Source organism: Hermetia illucens, chromosome 2 (genome assembly GCF_905115235.1).
Source record: "Hermetia illucens chromosome 2, iHerIll2.2.curated.20191125, whole genome shotgun sequence".
Taxonomy (NCBI): Eukaryota; Metazoa; Arthropoda; class Insecta; order Diptera; family Stratiomyidae; genus Hermetia; species Hermetia illucens.
The window spans coordinates 22416710-22435633 of record NC_051850.1 but is presented as its reverse complement, the minus strand read 5'-3'; the positions used below and the strand labels follow the sequence as shown (position 1 = coordinate 22435633).

General features: G+C 45.0%; 1 protein-coding gene across 2 annotated transcripts in view; it reads right to left on the bottom strand.

The window, feature by feature from the left end:
- LOC119650105 (chitooligosaccharidolytic beta-N-acetylglucosaminidase) overlaps nt 1-18924 on the bottom strand; it is a 77325-nt gene that overhangs the window by 46834 nt on the left and 11567 nt on the right. Inside the window, exons 2-3 of one of the 2 annotated variants that reach the window (XM_038052628.1) lie at nt 17476-17716; nt 17329-17433 (exon numbers count right to left, since the gene is read on the bottom strand). In XM_038052628.1, the coding sequence (XP_037908556.1) occupies nt 17329-17393 (65 nt within the window). In that variant the 5' untranslated portion in view covers nt 17394-17433; nt 17476-17716. The remainder of the gene's footprint in view (nt 1-17328; nt 17434-17475; nt 17717-18924) is intronic. The other variant, XM_038052627.1, reaches the window with a different exon arrangement.

The following is an 18924-nucleotide window of genomic DNA, read 5'->3' as shown; positions in this document are numbered from 1 at the left end:
AAATGGAAGGTTGGTGCACTGCCTCTGTTACACACCAATAGGTTTGAAGTAATAATAAAATCAAAGAATGACTCAATTCTCTCGTTGATTTCCGAGCGGCCCCAAAGGTTATGCCTTGCATTGGCGTGGCAGCCTATCTACAGGCTGGCCTTATTTGTTGCTATGGTGTTCGTCAAATGTTGTAGTTTTCTGGCGGAGCTGATTGGTAATAAGCCATGTAATTCGAGGAAATATATACGTTCTCTGCCCCTGCCTGCTCCAGTTTGACCACAACTAAGTCGCTGTACCTCAGGTCCGGACACAGAAAAGCCTGCAGACTCTTCCTCGCAAGGATACATGCTCTAGGTCTGTCCTGATCAGCGTCTCCTGTGCTGTGGAATAAATTACCCACCCAAGGCTTCTATATTAGTGCGATGTCGATGTCTTCCTCTTGGAGGAGACAAGCAGATTAGCCGAGGCGCACTTCAAGGGGTTCGTCAGTCCCCGTCGGACCGTCGATCCTCATCTCCTCCAACAGCTCATTTGCTACGTCGATTGGATCTAAGTTGTCGTCCGGTTTTACAGAGCGGAGCACATTTACCTTTGCATTCTTCGTTCCGAACCGCATTTTATAATCGACCTTTTACAGTGCCTCCAGGCACCCTCCATTTATACCGAGTAGAAAAGTTTGGCTATTTGTCTGGGGTTCCTCCTCCTAGATAACAACCCAGCCGTCCATGGGAATCCTGGGGTTTTGAAAGCGCAGGGATTGGACGAGCTTGTCCTTATCCATACGAATCTTCATTAACCAGATGCGTGCGACCGGTCTCCTGGGAATCTCGTCGTAGGGGATGACATTGAGCTTTGCGCCCCCAGGCGTCGGTGATCTTAGCGACGCACGAAACGAGAAAGTTCCTGGAGAATTGGTCCTCGCAAGTTATAACGTGGAATCTACGGACTACCTGAGAGGAATCAAAGTAGGTGATGGACCCGTGAGTTTGCTTTCGGCTTCAAGAAGATGCTCAATGACCATCAGCTTGGCCACAACACTGATCCACACCTCTGGCGCTAGTTTGAAGCTAGCGATATTACCATCCGCCAACGCCACACGTAAGTGGCTCCTGGGTTTCGCAGTCCGTGGCTCGTCGGCTGGCTATTGCTACGTACTTTACTTCAAAAGTTGCATAGCGTCCGAGCTCTTGCCCACTGTGCTCTGCCTGTGATCTCGCTCGACCTTGTCTTGAGATAGATTGCGTTTCAGAGCAATTGGCTTCGGCTTCTGCTCGTCTGCCAGACGTTTGCTGTTGTATTCCTCAAAAATCGCCTGGTATTTAGCGGGGTCTTTTTCAGCTCGTTCGTCGATAATACCGGCCTCCTTATTCTTAGCAATCTTGTAGGTACTGGCTCTTGAGCAGGACACCAGTCTTCTTAGTCGGTTTCCGGTGACCGATGCTCTTGTTGGTCTTTACTTGTAAGGGATCCGCCGACATTGAGGGTTTCGGGTTGGGAATACTATGTCTGGTACTCGCTACACCCAGCAGTGGATTCCAGGCTGGAAACCACTAGTCCGTCTGCCGTCTCACTCCGGGAGTTCCCTGCGATTGGTTTCAGCACAGCGGTACTACGGCTGGCACTGAGTGTACTGCTCTCGACGGCTACTGCCTCCTGGCTGGATGCCAGCAACTCGTCCTCCGATGGTGCGCCTGACATCACCTCCTCTTCTTCTATCGTCGGTTTATTTATTTTTAAAATTGAGTCTATGTCTTGGTTCCACTCAACCACCAGGGTGAGGGTCTTATTTGAAACTGAAGATGCCCAAGGTATTCAGAGTTCGCATACTAAATGCCAAGTTACCCATTGGCCACGCAGCCCTCGGCGTATACTGTTCCACCTTGGCTTGGGGTCCTATTAGCACCTTCGCCAGTGTAGGGAGGACGATTCCCGCCAGATCTACTGACCCCTAACACATGACCAGCAGACAAGCAGATCCTCGTCAGTTGGAAAAGCCTACTCCCAGCTCGGCCCTACACGCTCTTGGCTCGTCCGAAGACGGTTTCCAGCGGCCACCGCGAGGAGGTCGTGTGAGGATTGCCGAATTATGCAACTTTAACCTGAAGCATAATCAGAGCAGGCCGATAGGGGATAGAGTATAAATTAGTGAATATTTGTCCTCCATCTAACTAACTTCGGCTTGCCCTAATCGCTAAGGCCTACTAGTGGAGGATGACCTAAGATGGGGCAACTAAAACATCTCTCCAAAAAGACTTGTTTCCCGCCTTTGCCCATTAAACTATATTGTCTAGAATTGTTGTTTTTTCTAAAGCTTTATTTCAACTTTTTATTGTTAATTTAGATGAACAATTTAGATGTTTTTCTTAACGCTTGCATTGGCAGAATTTTGATAAATGCCAATGCACTTTCCATCCGAAAATTTATGAATTTAATGAAATTCGTCCCGACTAATGTAGGTTAAATTTTTCAAAACCTGTTCTTTGATTCGAACCAAAATAACACCTTTTGGGTTAACAACCCGTCACCATTACGCCTGTTTACCAAAGTTTGTAAGACCGTAGCCAAAGGTAGATATCCGAATTTATTTATATGCAAGGCGCTTACAGTAATATCTCAACCGGATGAAAGATACTCACTTTATTATGAGGTGGTGTCGATGATGTAAAAATAAAATTTATGGTCACCGAATGAGGTTGTTAAACTTTTGTCTAAAGTAAATAATTCCTGTTTAGTTTGTAGATTTAAAATATTATAGTTTCCACTCTAAATTCTATCTTAAACAAGTATTCAAATGTTATAGATGGATAGACTATTAGTATGGAAATTTTTCTGCATTCTATTGAGAAGATAAGAGGAGTAAGATTCTTTGTAAATATATACATCCATTTGTAGATAACTATCTAAAAATACATCTTTTGTTGCATATAAATGTGCTCCACAGTTTAGACAATTAAAGACAGATAAAAGCCGGTTACTATGAGTTGTAATTTAATAACTAGACAAGAACCTCCAACAAAACCATGTGAAATAATCAAATTTTCTGAGCAAAGTTATATATAGAGCGCAGTGAGAGCGGATAGAAAGTAAGAACTAAGGCACAACAAAATGGTGAATATTTTTTGGGTTTGATATAAAGGAGGAACTCTCTCTTCAAAAGAAAAGTTGTATTTATTTATGAGATAGACATGGCTTGTTTATAGGTGAAAATTATTCATGAAAAACTAATGAGCAGGTCTGAAAATCATTTCGGATCAATTTGGATAGTGATATATACTCTACACCATATCTAGGGAAAATGTAGTTTCACTTACAATCAATTCTCGGCAGGGCCGGGTTAGACATTCTAAGCTGTGCCATGTTTGGTATAATTTATTTGCACCCCTTCTGTGCCTTTTCCACTCGTCTAATCGAATCCGGCAATGGATTGTTTCTTAATTGGAAATATCCTCCAGATTTTAGTTTTCGAATACTCGCTGGTCATATTCCTGTTTGTCCATGACTACCAACGCATTACCTTTGTCCGCTTTTAAATAGTATGCATCCTTCTGCATCGCGAGAGTGGTGAGGTCGATCCTGGTATACGCGGCCCCTGTCTGGGCGGGAGCGTTGAACCACGCTGTCAACCGAAGGAAGATAAGTTCGGCATACCGGCCAATTGCGCTAAGGGTGTGCAGCGAATTTAGGACGGTGTCGACGGAGGCAGTGTGTGTCATCGCAGGAATGACCCCTATAGATCTTCTAGCGGGCGAGGCACACTGGCTCTACGAAAAACGGAAGGCAAATCCAGCCGAGAGGAATGCGGATTTCCGAAAAGCCATGAGGAGAGAGTTGTGTGGCAAGTGGCAACAACGATGGGATAACTCCGACAAGGGCCGGTGGACCCATACATTGATCCCGTGTATCGAGAAATGGGTCAACCGAAAGCACGGAGAATTGAATTACCACCTGACACAGTTCCTTACGGGACACGGTGACTATAGGAAGTACTTGCATCGCTTCGAGTTGGACGAGTCTCCCAACTGTCCTGAATGCGGTGCTATACCCGAGGACCCGGAGCACGTTATGTTCCATTGTCCCAGATTTCTGCAGCAGAAAAGGAGGTTGGATAGCATCTTAGGGGCGGACATCGAGCCCTCGAACCTGGTGGAAGAGATGCTGAAGTCGGAGGAAAACTGGATGGCGGTAAATGAGGCAGTAGCCGTGGTGCAGACAAAACTCCTGGAGTTGCATCGAGCTCGGAAGGCGGCGCGACGGAGACGTGACATGGACGAGCTGGTATAGCGAACTAGAGCCTCCCCCGCGAAGTAATACTTCACGGTGGTCCCGCGGGGAGGGGCGGAAGAGGGGGTGGTTTTAGTGGGTGCGAATCCCACACACCGCTGCAACCTGGCGCAGCAGCGTCTTTCTAAGATTTCCACCTCCATCCATAAAAAAAAAATCCTTCTGCTTCAGTTGTGTGACCAGCTTCATTTCCTTGGAAGAGCGAATAGGCTTAGTGTTAGCCGCCGATTTTACAACTTTGGCCACTTCTCTCCTAATGTTATATTTTGTCTCTGCTTCGAAATGTTTTATCTTATCCTCAATAACCATTATTATAGTTTCGATTGGAGGTACAGGTCTAACAGCGTAGTTCATCCCTTTATTGAGCAGTTTTAATTCATGGCACAGCTTAGAATGTCTAACTCGGCCCTGCTGAGAATTAGGTGCCAAGCAAAAAATTCACAAAGACGGGGAAGAAATGAGGGAGATACTAGTAGATACGAACTCCCCAACGTAGAACATAGCCAAATGGGTAATATGTGAAATGCAGAAAATTGGTAGTATTTTCAACACCACAACAGTAAGAAACACAACAGAAGCCGTGGAGAGATTGAAGGAGTGCTGTATAGAGGATGACAAAACTGGAAAAGAAAATGGAACGACAGCTGACCAAACCTAGAGTTTGGTTACGCTATATGGATGACATTCTGGCCATTGTAAAAGAGGGGGATAAGCAAGCTATACTGAATCAAATCAACAAGTCGCACTCTAATATAAAATTCACGATGGAAGAGGAATCAAACGGTGGCATCCCCTTCCTCGACATCAAAGTCCTAAAGAGGAATAACGGCTTCGAATTCGATATATATAGGAAGCCATCGAGTACACAACGTACCATTGTCAGGACGTCTAACCACTCACATCAGCATAAAGTGGCCGCCTACCGATCCATGATGAACAGACTTTTGTCTATATCACTTACTAAAGAAAGCTTCCAAAAGGAAAAGGCATACATAGAAGAAAAAATCTTGAGTGACGGTTTTGTCCAGGACAGAAGCAGCTCATCAGACGTTACCTCAGCTAATGATGATGAGTTGCCTCTGCCCTGGACTAAACCGTCAGTCAAGATCTTTTCTTTTTGAACTTGGGTTTTTAACCCAAAAAGAGGAGTCCGTGGACCACAAGAGAGGAAGTAAGGTGCTTCCCAAGTGGCCCAATCCGTCATCAAGTGGATGCGGACTCAGGACTCCCAGCATCCTCAACAAAAAAAATCACTTCGGCCTGGGCTCGGTTTGAAATTGGTAAGGACTTTACTTCAATATAATTTGCACCCATGTTGTGTTTGCGATTATACAGGGTGCGGCAGCATAACTTCCTTTTTTAAAATGCGCGCCACTTAGTTGATGTCATAGCGGAGCGCTGGTGGTCTCGTTCAAGATACTGTAAAGTTTTGTCCCGACACGGTTCAGTCGCCATCATGCGTTGGAATAGTGAGGAGCGTGCTTTGCCGTTGAGGTTTACTTTTCAAGCGGATGTTCGGTTATTGCAACACAGTGTACATTTCGGAATCGCTTTAATTTAGCCCCATTGGCTCCCGTCCCAGACCGCAAATCAATTGTTACATGGGTCACTGCATTCAGACAAACTGCAAGTGCGACAAAAGGAAGAACTGGAGTCCCTCGGCCCGTTAGATCACCTGACAACATTGAAGCAGTGAGAGCGTCAATGTTGCGATCGCCACGGCGTTCTGCGCGCAAACACGCATCTGCCCTTGGACTATCCGATCGTTCTGTGAGAAGAATTCTTCGTGATGATGTTCATTTTCATCCCTATAAGATGGCGATAGTGCAGGAACTTTCAGAACGTGACTTCAATTCTCGGATGAACGCGTGTGAGCTTCTTCTTGATGTCGTTCCCGAGGGTGCTATTGTTTTTTTTAGCGATGAAGCCCATTTTCATTTGTATGGGTCGGTTAACAAACAAAACATGCGCTACTGGGCTGACACCAACCCTCGAGAATTGCATCAAAAGCCTTTGCATTCACCCAAAGTCACAGTGTGGTGTGCAATTTCCTCAGCTGGAATTATTGGTCCCTGGTTTTTGAGGAAAATGAGGTTACAGTGACAGTGAATTCGGCCCGGTATGTAAACATGCTACAGAATTTTTTTTTCCCACGGCTAGAAAATTTGGATTTGGGGGACACTTGGTTCCAACAAGACGGTGCAACAGCACACACTTCAAAAGCATCGATGACTGTTTTGAGGGAACACTTTCCAGAGCGCCTTATCTCAATTAGAGGCGATTTGGAATGGCCGGCACGCTCTCCCGATCTGTCCCTTTGTGATTTTTTTCTATGGGGTTTTTTGAAATCCCGTGTTTATGTGAACCGTCCAAGAACCCTACAAGATTTGAAGACCAACATCCAAGAAGAAATTGCCAACATAACACCTGCTATGCTAACAAGAGTCATGACACACGCCAGAAATCGGTTTACGCAATGTATGGACAATGGGGGACGTCATCTAACAGATTTGATCTTCAAAACAATGTAAATAAAAACTTTACACATGTACCTACATTATAAAAAATAAATAAATATTTTCCGATGCATACAATAGTTTTTATTGAGTTTTGAAAAAAGGAAGTTATGCTGCCGCACGTTCGTTCTTCCTTGAGAAGCAGAACTAGATCAGGCCTGTTGTGATTAACACTGTGGTGGTGGCAATAGTATGATCCCACAGTAGTTTGACCCGATCCTTTTCCAAGATTCTCTGCGGAGTATGCTTATAATAAGGATGGTAGGTGGTAGGTGGTAGGTGCTACTAAGTTATACTTCAACGCAAGGTTTTGATGGAGAATCTTGCAGACGTAGTTATGACAATTGGTGTACTCGGTACTGCTCAATATCCTGCACGCAAATGTTATGGGCTAGATGGTCTCCTCTTCACAATTGCATAACCTACAACTGGAGTTGGTGATTGAGGAGTCATGAAGAATGTACCGTTTATAATTTTTTGTTAGGAGCGAAGCATCCTGAATTGAAGTTAGGAATGCTTCGGTCTCGTAGAAAAGTTCACCATTAGTCAACCATTTGTCGGAGGCTTCGATGTCAATGCCTGGCAACAACAAATTTGTGATATGCCCGCCGTGAATGGATTTCTCTTTCCACATGTCGATCTTCTATTGGGCTTAAGTAACATTCGACATGGGATCCCATTCTCTACTACTCAAGTTCAAAGGAGATAATTTATTATCTGCCATGATGGTAGCCTGATGTATTTGGCTAGAGGATTGTTTCTCGGAAAAAAACTCATGAAGAGAATGCACTTGATTGTAATGCAATATTTTCAAATCAAGTACCCCCCTTCCTCCCTGATGGCATGGGATGGTGATCCTCAATTTCCCGGCAGCTCTATTGTGCATGTTGTTGTTTGCAAGAACTACCCTTGTGTGTGTGTGTATGGTGGGGGAGAAGCTACAGCTTCTGAGCACTCAGGCCGTGTTGGCCCATTGTACCCGCCTCCTCCGTCTAACGGAATATTCCGGATTCGTTAACGTATCGCAGGATTTCCGTTAGTGGATGTGATGCTACCCGTCGCAATTGGAGGACATCGGCACCAAAGATCTGATGCCTGATGCGTCCATAGGCGGGGCATTCACATAGGAAATGCTCCGTGGATTCCGCTTCCTCATTACAGGAGGGACACGTATCATCTTCGGTAATTCCTATTCTGAACATATGCCCAGCTAGTGAATTATGGCTTGTCAGAATGCCCACAATACACCTGCAAGTCCTCCTGCTTTTCGACAGGATAAACTTTGTGGTACATATGTTGGGTTCTGGCAGGAAAAGTTTGGTGTGTTGAGCAGCATTTAAGCTCTGCCACCTGTCGTTATGGGAAATTTGTTCTTAGTTTTTGAAAACAGATTTAGCCGATGCTACTGATACCCCAATTGCTGGCTCCGATCCCGGCATAGGGGAGATTGACCCCTCTTTCGCTAAAGCGTCTGAGATTTCATTTCCCTCTGTGCGACAGTGACCAGGTACCCAGAGTAGTTCCACCGTATTGAATCTAGACATAGAGTTCAAACGGTTTCTGCATTCCTGAACGATTTTCGAGGTGATCAAAGGACTGCTCAATGCCCTCAGTGCAGCTTGACTGTCACTGCAGATTGCGATGCGCCTGCCCTTCAACCGCTCGTCAATCACCCAGTTTTCCACCCTTAGGATCGCATAAACTTCGGCTTGAAAAACCGTTGCATATTGTCCCAAAGGAAAAGCCCACTTCTCGTTTTTATTCGAGAGGTAGACTCCGGCTCCAGAACCCTCTTCTGTTTTTGAGTCATCGGTGTAGAAGACTTCCGTATATCTCGCCACGCATTCCTCTGGGTCTTCCCAGTCCTCTCTACGCTTCAGGGTAACTACATATCTTCTACCAAACAGATGTATGGGGACACGAGAATCGGAAGGCATTGTAAGAACTGGATTTAATCCTCCCAGTAACTCTTCCAAAGCTCTGTGCTCCCCACATTCGTTATTTTCCCATAGATCTAATCGAATTAGCCTATGAGCTGCTCTCATTGCAGAGCTTTGAATAAATATATCCAGGGGCTGCAAATTGAGTAGTGCATTCAGAGCTGCGCCGGATGTTGTGCTCATACCACCAGTGATACCCAGACAAACAGTTCCTTGTAGTGCGGCTAGTTTACGGTGAAAACCTTTTTGTCTCACCTTAACCCACCACACTACGGATGCATATACGAACATCGGCCTAATGATGGCAATGTATATCCACATTACCACATGAGGCCTGAGTCCCCATTTCGAGGCAAAGGTCCGTCTGCACAGCCCATAAGCTGTGAGAGCTCGTTTCATCTTTACCTCTACATGTTTGTTCCAAAGAAGTTTTTTTATCTAGAGTGACCCCCAGATATTTCACTTCTTCGGAGAGTTGAAGGGTAGTACCCCTCATCTCAGGGAGACAAAGTTCATCCAGTTTTCTCCTTTTTGTGAATAAAACCATTGTGGTTTTATTTGGATTAACTGACAAACCATGTCTAAGGCACCAGCTGTCTATCAAATCAACGGCACGCTGTATATTCCTACACACTGTTACAAGATCCCGATCAACAGCAAGTACAGCCACGTCATCAGCATAAGCTTGAGCGTGTATTGGCAAATTTTGCAGTTCGCATAGCAGTGAGTCGATCAGCATACTCCACAGAAGCGGCGAAAGCACACCTCCTTGGGGGCAGCCCTTCGTTGCTTCCGTAGTCAGGTAGCGATCGATCCCTACCTCAGCGCACAGCAATCTTTGCGTTAGCACAGCATGGCTCCACTTAATTAAAGCATCATCAACACCATGCGCTCTGGCGGCATCACAAAGTTATTGAAAAGGCGCACAGTCAAAAGCCCCTTCAATGTCCACGAACACCCCCATCGCGTACTCACCATTCAAAGCTGCATCCTCTATCTTTGTGACCAAAGAATGGAGAGCAGACTCACAGGACTTTCCACGTTGGGAAGCATGTTGGTTTTCACTAAGTGGGTGTGACCTAAGTGCGTTTCCACGAATATGACGCTCCACCAGTCTCTCCAAACCTTTCAGCAAGAATGAAGTCAAGCTGATCTGTCTGAAGTTCTTTGGATTAGAATAGTCATCTTTCCCAGGTTTCGGTATGAAAACTACCTTAACCTGTTGCCAAGAAGAAGGCACGTAGCCCAGAGCAAGACATCATCGAAAAATATTTCTTAGAGGTCGCTCTAAATGCTCCATACCCTCCTTTAGCCGATATCCCTACTTAACTGAATGTTGACGTCCAGTAAGGAGCGAAGTTGGTTTTCGTCTTTAGCATACAATTTGGTGTTGTCAATATACATTAAATGATTTCATATACATTTCGACAATATGCCATATTTGACTTGGAACCCGTATTCGCTTTCATGCAAAAGATGGGATAGCGGATTCAAAGCCAAACAAAACCACAGTGGGCTTAGAGAGTCGCCTTGGAAAATGCCACGCCTGATTGTGTATCTCTCCTGATGTTTGTGAAGATACCGATAGCTTCGTGCTCCAATTCTTCATTACCGTTCTTAGAAGAAAAACCACATTCGGGTTGATTTTGTACAAACGTAACACTTGTAGTAACCACAAATGTGATATGGAGTCAAAGGCTGATTTATAATCGATGTAAGCTGTCGAGATATTTCGTTTTTGGTGGACAACCTGTTTTACAGGGATCCTATCGATTACAAACTGTTCTTTACAGCCTCGGCAGACTTTTGTGCATCCTTTTTGCTCCTCAGCTATCAATTTGTGAACATCAATATGTTTTGAGATGTTCGCGCACAAAACTAAAGTGAAGACCTTGTAGATGGTAGGAAGACAAGTAATTGGTCGATATTTTGAAGGGCAAAAGGCACTCTGTTCCTTGGGGATGAGAAAAGTATCCCTTTGGTAAAAAATTCTGAAGCTAATTTCGAATCGACAATAATTTGACTAAAATGATTTGAAAATATCCTGTGAGTGCTCTTGAACCGCTTCGGCCAGATGTTGTGAATTTTATCAACTCCTGGCGCTTTTCAATTACCCTTTTCAAGGGCTGCTTCTACGTCAGCTTCAGTAATGACATGCATGATCATTTCGGGGCGGACCTCGCATGAACGCATAAAGTGTGGAAGACACGCTGCTTCTAAATTGCAACGTCTAGGTTCGCTTCAAACATTTCTCCAGAAGTCTTGTGGGTGATCCAGATCGAGGTTACTTTCCCGACGTGAGTTGGTGAGATTTTTATAGAATCCCCGTTGGTTTTGGAAGAACAAGGTGTTGCCTGTCCTTCGCTGAAAACTTTTTTGATACCTACGGATGCGATTGGAGCATACCTCAAGTTTCTGCTTCAGCACCTCGAGGATTTCTTCGATTGGCACATCATTGGAGAGATGGTAGTTTCCAATGATGTTCGCAACGCATCTGTGCACTCTTGGTGATGGATTTCCAAAAAGTGCTTGCGTGACACGGCCAATCTCCTTTCTCAGCTTTTCGACTCTTTTATTGAGCCGAAATACCCAGAACGGTAAAGTCCCCCTGCACATGCCTCTGTTAATCGCTCTAAGATGTTGATTATAGGGACGAATAACAGTGGCAGCTGCAACATAGGTTTGGCTGTAAACCTCTGTAGCAGTAATCTCGCTAATCAAACGATCAACCAAAATTCTATCAACGGCGGCAATGATTTTAGTAGTTGCCGAAGTAAACTTTAGTTTTGGGATCTTTGGCCTAGCGTCTGGGAGAATCTCAGCATATTCTGTGAATGCGACATGGAATGCTGTCAAAGCCTCACTATAAATTGGGTCGACATCTCCAGTCACTAAGCTTCGTCTGAGTACTGGGTTCATGGAGTGCCTTATAGTTAGAGTGTTCGTGTTGCTTCTTGGTTAAGTCCGGTAAGTTGGTGACTCCAGACTGAGCTTCAAGTGAAACTTCATGGAAAATTTGTTGCTTGGTTGATAGGGCAACTCGATGATTTTTCGCTGTCACCATGTCTTCATTGACGACGCTCTGCTCCGGAACATGACTTAGTTCCGGGAAGCAGGTTATGAACACGTCATGGAGTCGGTGTCTGTACCCTGATGGATTCCGTTGCAAATCTGTGACATGTCCAAATCATATGGCGCTTGGGTCTCCCGTCCCTGGTGGTTGACGGCATAACCGCCAAAACATCCATGGGCGAAGAGCCGCTCTGGTGTCGTTGAGCGAACCTTAACCGTATTGTGTACTGTCTTCGTGTCCTTGGGGTCCCATTTAAAGAATTTAAAAAAAAAATCCACAATTTTATTCCCACGAGTAATGGGGAACCAGTCAGCCCTTCAACAGAGTCCAATGTTCCAATGCCCCATGGTTACCTCCAAAGGTAGGAAAGGTATTTGGAGGGGAGCCGTTGAAATACAGTATAACGTCACTGCAATTCATCTGATAGGCGCGTCGATTCCTTCACCGCGGATTACAGATTTGTTAAGGAGGTTTACTCCCCCAGAACGGGAAGAATAGGTAAGGGATGACGAACACAAATGGAAACGTTCTGCTTGTCCGCGGCTACTTATTGACAAGATTAACTTGCGATATTCGTAGCTGAACCGGTGGGTCATGTCATTATCCGCAACCCATGTAATGCGCCTGGCCGCATGCGGCTCTGCGTTTGCAATTCAGGTAGGGACAAACCGGGTACGCCAGGTATATATATATCGCTTCCTGTGCTGGGCATTTCCATTAATAAAATAATGGGCTAATGTAGGCACTAAAGTTTTTACTTTGTCATTCATTCCAAGGTGGTCAAAGGGTAGTATAGGTCCCGGGGCGAAACGTGGATTGGTACCCACGATGGAGCATAAAACCTGGGAAATGCCTGCTGAACCAACACCAACAGCTCTACTACCAAACCCTATCTCCACCTCCACGTGGTGACCGCTGGGAGCTCTTTCTTGACGAAAAGCTGCAGACGGAGAAGGATGAAGGCGAGTCTCCCGCGCCTAAAAACGGGACAAATTGTACCAACTGGTCCTCCAGGTTGGGGGTTGGGTAGGGCTGACAACCCTACACGGAAAACAACCGTTACGAAGCCACAACAGGAGCCTCGGATAGGACGGATATTAAAACGACGGACCCGGCAACGACGAAGGAACAACGATTTGCGCATTTTCTCATGGAACGTGCGCTCCCTGTACAGAGATGAAGCTGATAAGCAGCTAGCCGATACCCTGTCCCAATACAGGGCTGATGTAACTGCGTTGCAAGAGATGCGATGGACAGGGACCGGTTTCCTGGAGAAGAGCCACTACACCATATATTATAGCGGCCATCCAGTAAACCACCTTCTACGAGGCAGTAGAAAGAACCCTCGAAGCCTGTCCCAGATATGATATCAAAATCATACTTGGGGATTTTAACAGCCAAGTAGGGAAGGAGCCCGTATTCAGGCGATACGTTGGCTCCCATAGCTTACACGAAAAAACAAATGATAACGGACTGCGGACTATTCAATTAGCAGGGTCACACGAAATGGTTGTTGGAAGTACCTGGTTTGCGCGGAAAGCGGTCCACAAACATACGTGGGCCTCTCCAGACGGGACCACTTTCAACCAAATTGACCACGTGTTGATCGAACGCCGCCACCTCTCAGCCTTGATGAAGGTCAGAACATATAGGGGGGCCAATATAGACTCGGATCACTATCTCGTTGGCATGGTGCTCCGAGCTCGAATAACAATACCACCTAGAATCCCCTCTGACAATCAGGTGAGAGTGAACACTGAAGCCATTCACAACACAACCCTCCGCGACACCTATAAGAGGGAAATGGATGCCGCAATAACCGCAGTCAATAGAGGACCTGGAGATGAAGCATCAACTAATGATCTTCACAACCACCTGAAGAACGTTATCATGGATACGGCCACAAATATACTTGGCCCCAGCCGCAAAAGGAGTCGGAACGGCTGGTTTGACGATGAATGTAAGCTAGCAACGGAACGGAAGAATGCCGCATACCGAGTAATGTTGCATTCTCAAAGAACGCGGGCACGCGCAGAAACTTATCACGAACTCCGTCGAGCGGAGAAGCGACTTCACAGACGGAAAAAGGAAGCCTGGGAGAACCAACAAGTCCGTGAACTAGAAAAGTACAGGGAGCAACCGCACCAGGCGCGGAAGTTTTACCAACAAGTCAGCAGGATGAAGCCTTATACACCTCGATGCTCATCCTGCCGAGACAAAGAGGGAAATCTGATTTCCGACAGAATGGGGATATTAGAGCGATGGGTTGAGTACTTTGATGAGCTACTGAACAACCAGAACATCGGCGAGTTGGAGGTCCCGCCAACTGAAGACGACGGACAAATAATGCCACCACCAAGTTTAGGAGAAACAGTCCGTGCAATTCATCGGCTAAAAAATCATAAGTCGCCAGGAGCCGATGGAATTACAGCCGAATTGGTTAAATATGGAGGCGACCAGTTACACCAAGTGGTTCATCAACTTGTGCTCAAGGTATGGGACAGCGAATCAATGCCTGACGATTGGCAGCGAGGCATAATCTGTCTCATACATAAAAAGGGAGATATCACACAGTGCAGCAATTATAGAGGTATCACGTTGCTGAGTACCATCTATAAGATATTCTCCACTATCTTGCTAGGCCGGATAGCCCCATACGCCCAGAACATCATTGGCCCATACCAAAGAGGCTTCACTCCAGGCAAATCAGCAACAGATCAGATTTTCTCTCTGCGGCAGGCGATTGAAAAACTGTCGGAGTTGCACCATCTGTTCATCGACTTTTAAGCCGCCTATGATAGCATAGCCAGGGTAAAACTGTACACGGCCATGAGGGAATTCGGTATCCCGACGAAATTAATAAGACTGACTAGGCTGACCCTGACCAATGTGCGAGGCCAGATAAAAGCGGCAGGATCACTCTCAAGACCATTCGACATCAACAACGGTCTACGACAAGGGGATGCGCTATCATGCGTCCTCTTTAACCTGGCCCTCGAGAAGGTGATCCGTGATGCTGAAGTGAATGCAAGAGGTACGATCCTCTTCAAGTCCACCCAACTACTGGCCTATGCTGACGATATCGACATCATGGGAAGAACCACCCGAGACGTTCAAACTGCCTTCATCCAGATCGAGCAGGCGGCGCGAGATCTTGGGCTGCACATCAATGAAGGCAAGACAAAATACATGGTGGCAACGTCAGCACCGAAGACGAATCAACCAACAACATCAAACCGCACTGGTCAAACACAAACACGAACAAGAATAAGGATAGGAGAATACAACTTTGAGACCGTTGACAATTTCTCCTATCTAGGGTCGAAAATCACAACCGATAACAACTACGATGATGAAATCCGCGCACGGTTGTTGTCAGCCAACAGAGCCTACTTCAGCTTACAAAGACTGTTCCGCTCGAAACGTCTCACCATAGGGTCAAAGCTCTTACTGTACAAGACTATGATCTTTCCAGTCCTCATGTATTCCTCGGAAACTTGGGTTCTTAGCAAGAAAAATTGCGAACTCTTGGCCGCGTTCGAGAGAAGAATCCTCCGAAGAATTTTTGGCCCCCTACATGAGGATGGACGATTCCGTAGCCTACACAATGACGAAATCTATGAGCGATACCATGACCGTCCGGTTGTGGATAAAATCCGGCTCAATAGGTTACGGTGGGCGGGTCACTTAATCCGTATGGATGAAGATGATCCCACCCGGAAAGTCTATAAGGGCAATATCTATGGTAGGAAAAGAAGACGAGGCAGACCCTGCCTAAGATGGAGCGATGGCGTGGGCCAGGACGCCAGACAGCTTTTAGGGATATCGAATTGGTGGACCTCGGCGCAAAACCGGGATGTCTGGAGTTCCTTATTAAGGTAGGCCTAGACCGGATACCGGTTGTTGCGCCGTTGATGATGATGATGATTCATTCCAACTAGGGTAATATCACTTATAAGTAAAATTTTACGTACATTACTAATATTCAGAGTTAATGATTCGTCATGTATGATAAATGCTCCAGTGAAGAACTCATGAAATTCTGATTAAGTTATCCAAAAAGTCAGGAATTTAGGTTCACTGATCTTAACGCATTACTATTCTATTTGTGAGAAGAATAAACATTGAAATCTAATTACTGAAGAGGTGTCGAATGGATGGCAAATACAGAAAGTACTTATGATGCCAATTGGCAACCAGTCGAAGAAAATAGAAGCCAACAAGGCAGTTTTGGAATAATTGGCAGTGAAACAAGTTTACCATTATCGCTCTTTCATATTTGTGAGGTAGACTAATGGTTGTGTATAAATCTACATAAAACCCCATTTTATTTTTCCCATTATCGGCAGATTATTGTTATCAAATAAACTAGCGATGCATTAGGAAAAAACCGTTGTTAAGATAGCTTTGCAAATTTTATATCTAAGTAAGTATTTAGATTCAAGGTGAATGTTGATTATTTTTATTGATATTATGTGCGAAATGAACCCTTATTTACTTCGGTTCATTGTTCTCATTTTCGTAGATCGTAAACTCTTGAATTATAGTATGATGATAGTATGGAAACTATGAAACACAGTACGTGTTTGCGAAAGATAGTCTGAAAATACGATTTTTTGAAGGAGGAGTCATTGCCAGAGGCTTTACAGCCGGAAACTACAAAAATCGTGCACACCTGGAGACACCAACTTCTAAAAATGTTAGGCGATGACGGCTTTACGGTTTCTTACCAGGACAAAGGCAAATCGTCAGACGCTGCCCCATCTCTGCCCTGGGACCAGCGTGACCGAAGCGGCTCGCAGATGTTGAGTGCTTCTTTATATAATTCGCAGAATACGACATGACTATGAATTATATTGAGCGTAAACTGGTAAGAAACCGTAAAGCTGTCATCGCCTGACATTTTTGTAAAGTTTGGGTGCTAAGCCCTAAACGAGGGGTCCGTGGACCAAAAAAAGAGGGAGTAAGTTGCTCCCCATTTGGTCCGGTCCAGCATTAAGTTGACGCGGACTTAGAACCCCGCAATTCTCAAAAAAATATTACCAACTTCTAGTTCTCAATTTTTTTCCGTTCGAGAGTGGTTCAGCCATTTGTTCAAATACTTTTCTGTTGAGTAATTAATCTCACTTTCCAAATCAACTATTTGTGATAGCCTTGTAATCCGACACATTTACACAATAACGTTGACAAACAATGCATTTATTAGATATCAGCAGAGAGTTGTGCTCATGTATACATGACAGTGATACGTACATTAACATTATCGTTTCAGGGGCTTTCGATCTCCATAATTTTATCGCATATTGATTTTCAGATACTTCAACGTCACAGAACTTCCGCATGACTGAACAAACTGATCATGTTCAGCCATTCGAAAAAAAAAATGTTGAACTTTCACTTCATTTGAATTGCGAAAGTTTAGCATTCGTTACAACTTCCATAAGAGTACTAATTCTAGAGATACTATGCTAATATGATTTAGCTTTATGGTAATGAGGAACATATCTAGCTTGAACTGTGTACTCACATATCTTGCGCTAGCGTCACCCCCAGACAGAATAGCAGGCAGCAGCCCACGACGAAAAGCTTCATGGTGTCTTAGCTGCAATTAAAGTAACAAAAAACACAATCACTAATTACTTCCAGTAACAAATTGAACATTTCGCGGACATACCTTTAGACGATTCGTTCCACGGCACAGTTCTGAACGCACTACTCAGTCCAAATCAGTGTCGAATTACTATCTTAACTTTTGATTAGTACTTCAGTTCGATAGTGACTTTCTTCGACTGTCCGCGCCAGTGGGTATAAACGGTTTTCACACTGTTGCTGAAACGCCTGATTCTGGGCAGAGACTGCTCCGCGGCATTGGTGGGTGCATGTTTTATATGCGTAGGCGCGACTCCAAAAACCGGCTGCAAATCAAGAAACTTAAATTCAAGAAACTATATCTTCTTATTGTTCGTATTTACATCTTAGCCGGCGAAAAGCGCTATAAACAACAATTTATTAAATGTGAGTGGCAGAGTGTCGGTTAAAAGAAATAAATAAGGTACGACTGTAGCCTCAGGTGCGGAAAGAAGACCAATGCGGTGTACAATAGTTGGAAGTTTTTCAACCATAGTTATTTGTAGAATAAGATACTTGCAATTAAGCTTAACTTTGAATCTGAACAATCTAGCGAATATATGATATAAAATTTAATGCATAAGAAGCAACATATTTTAAATATTTATAGAAGTCAAAGGGTAGCATAAAACCTGGGAAACGCCTGCTGAACCAACATCAACAGCTCTACTACCAAACCCTATTTTCACCTCTGCAGACGGAGAAGGATGAAGGCCTAAAAACGGGACAAATCGTACCAACTGGTTCTCCAGGTTAGGGGTTGGGTAAGGCTTACAACCCTACATGGAAAACCGACGTTACGAAGCCACAACAGAAGCCCCGGACTGGACGGATAATACAACGACGAACCCGGCAGCGACAAAGAAATAACGAATTGTGCATTTTCTCATGGAACGTGCGCTCCCTGTACAGAGATGGAGCCGATACCCTGTCCAATATAGGGCTGATGTAACAGCGTTACAGGAGATGCGTTGGACAGGGACCGGTTTCCTGGAGAAGAGTCACTATAATATAGGCCATCCAGTAAACCATGTGCTCGGAGTAGGTTTCTTAGTCAGTCAAAAAATGACACCTGCTGTTATCGGGTTTGAAAACATAAGCGAACGGCTATGCACTCTGCGCTTGCGAGGCACGCCCCAACAGAGGAGACTGCAGAGTCGGAGAAGGATACCTTCTACGAGGCAGTAGAGCGGACCCTGAGAGCCTGTCTCAAGTATGATATCAAAATCATACTTGGGGTTTTAACAGCCAAGGGGGAATGGAGCCCGTATTCAGGTGATGCGCTGGCTCCTACAGCTTACATCCAAATACAAATGATAATGGGCTGCGTGTTATTCAATTAGCAGTGTCACACGAAATGGGCTTTTGTTTTGATCGAACGCCGCCACCTCTCAGCCTTGATGAATGCCAGAACATATTCGGGAGCGAATATAGACTCGGATCACTATCTCGTTGGCATGGTGCTCCGAGGTCGAATAACAACACCACCTAGAAT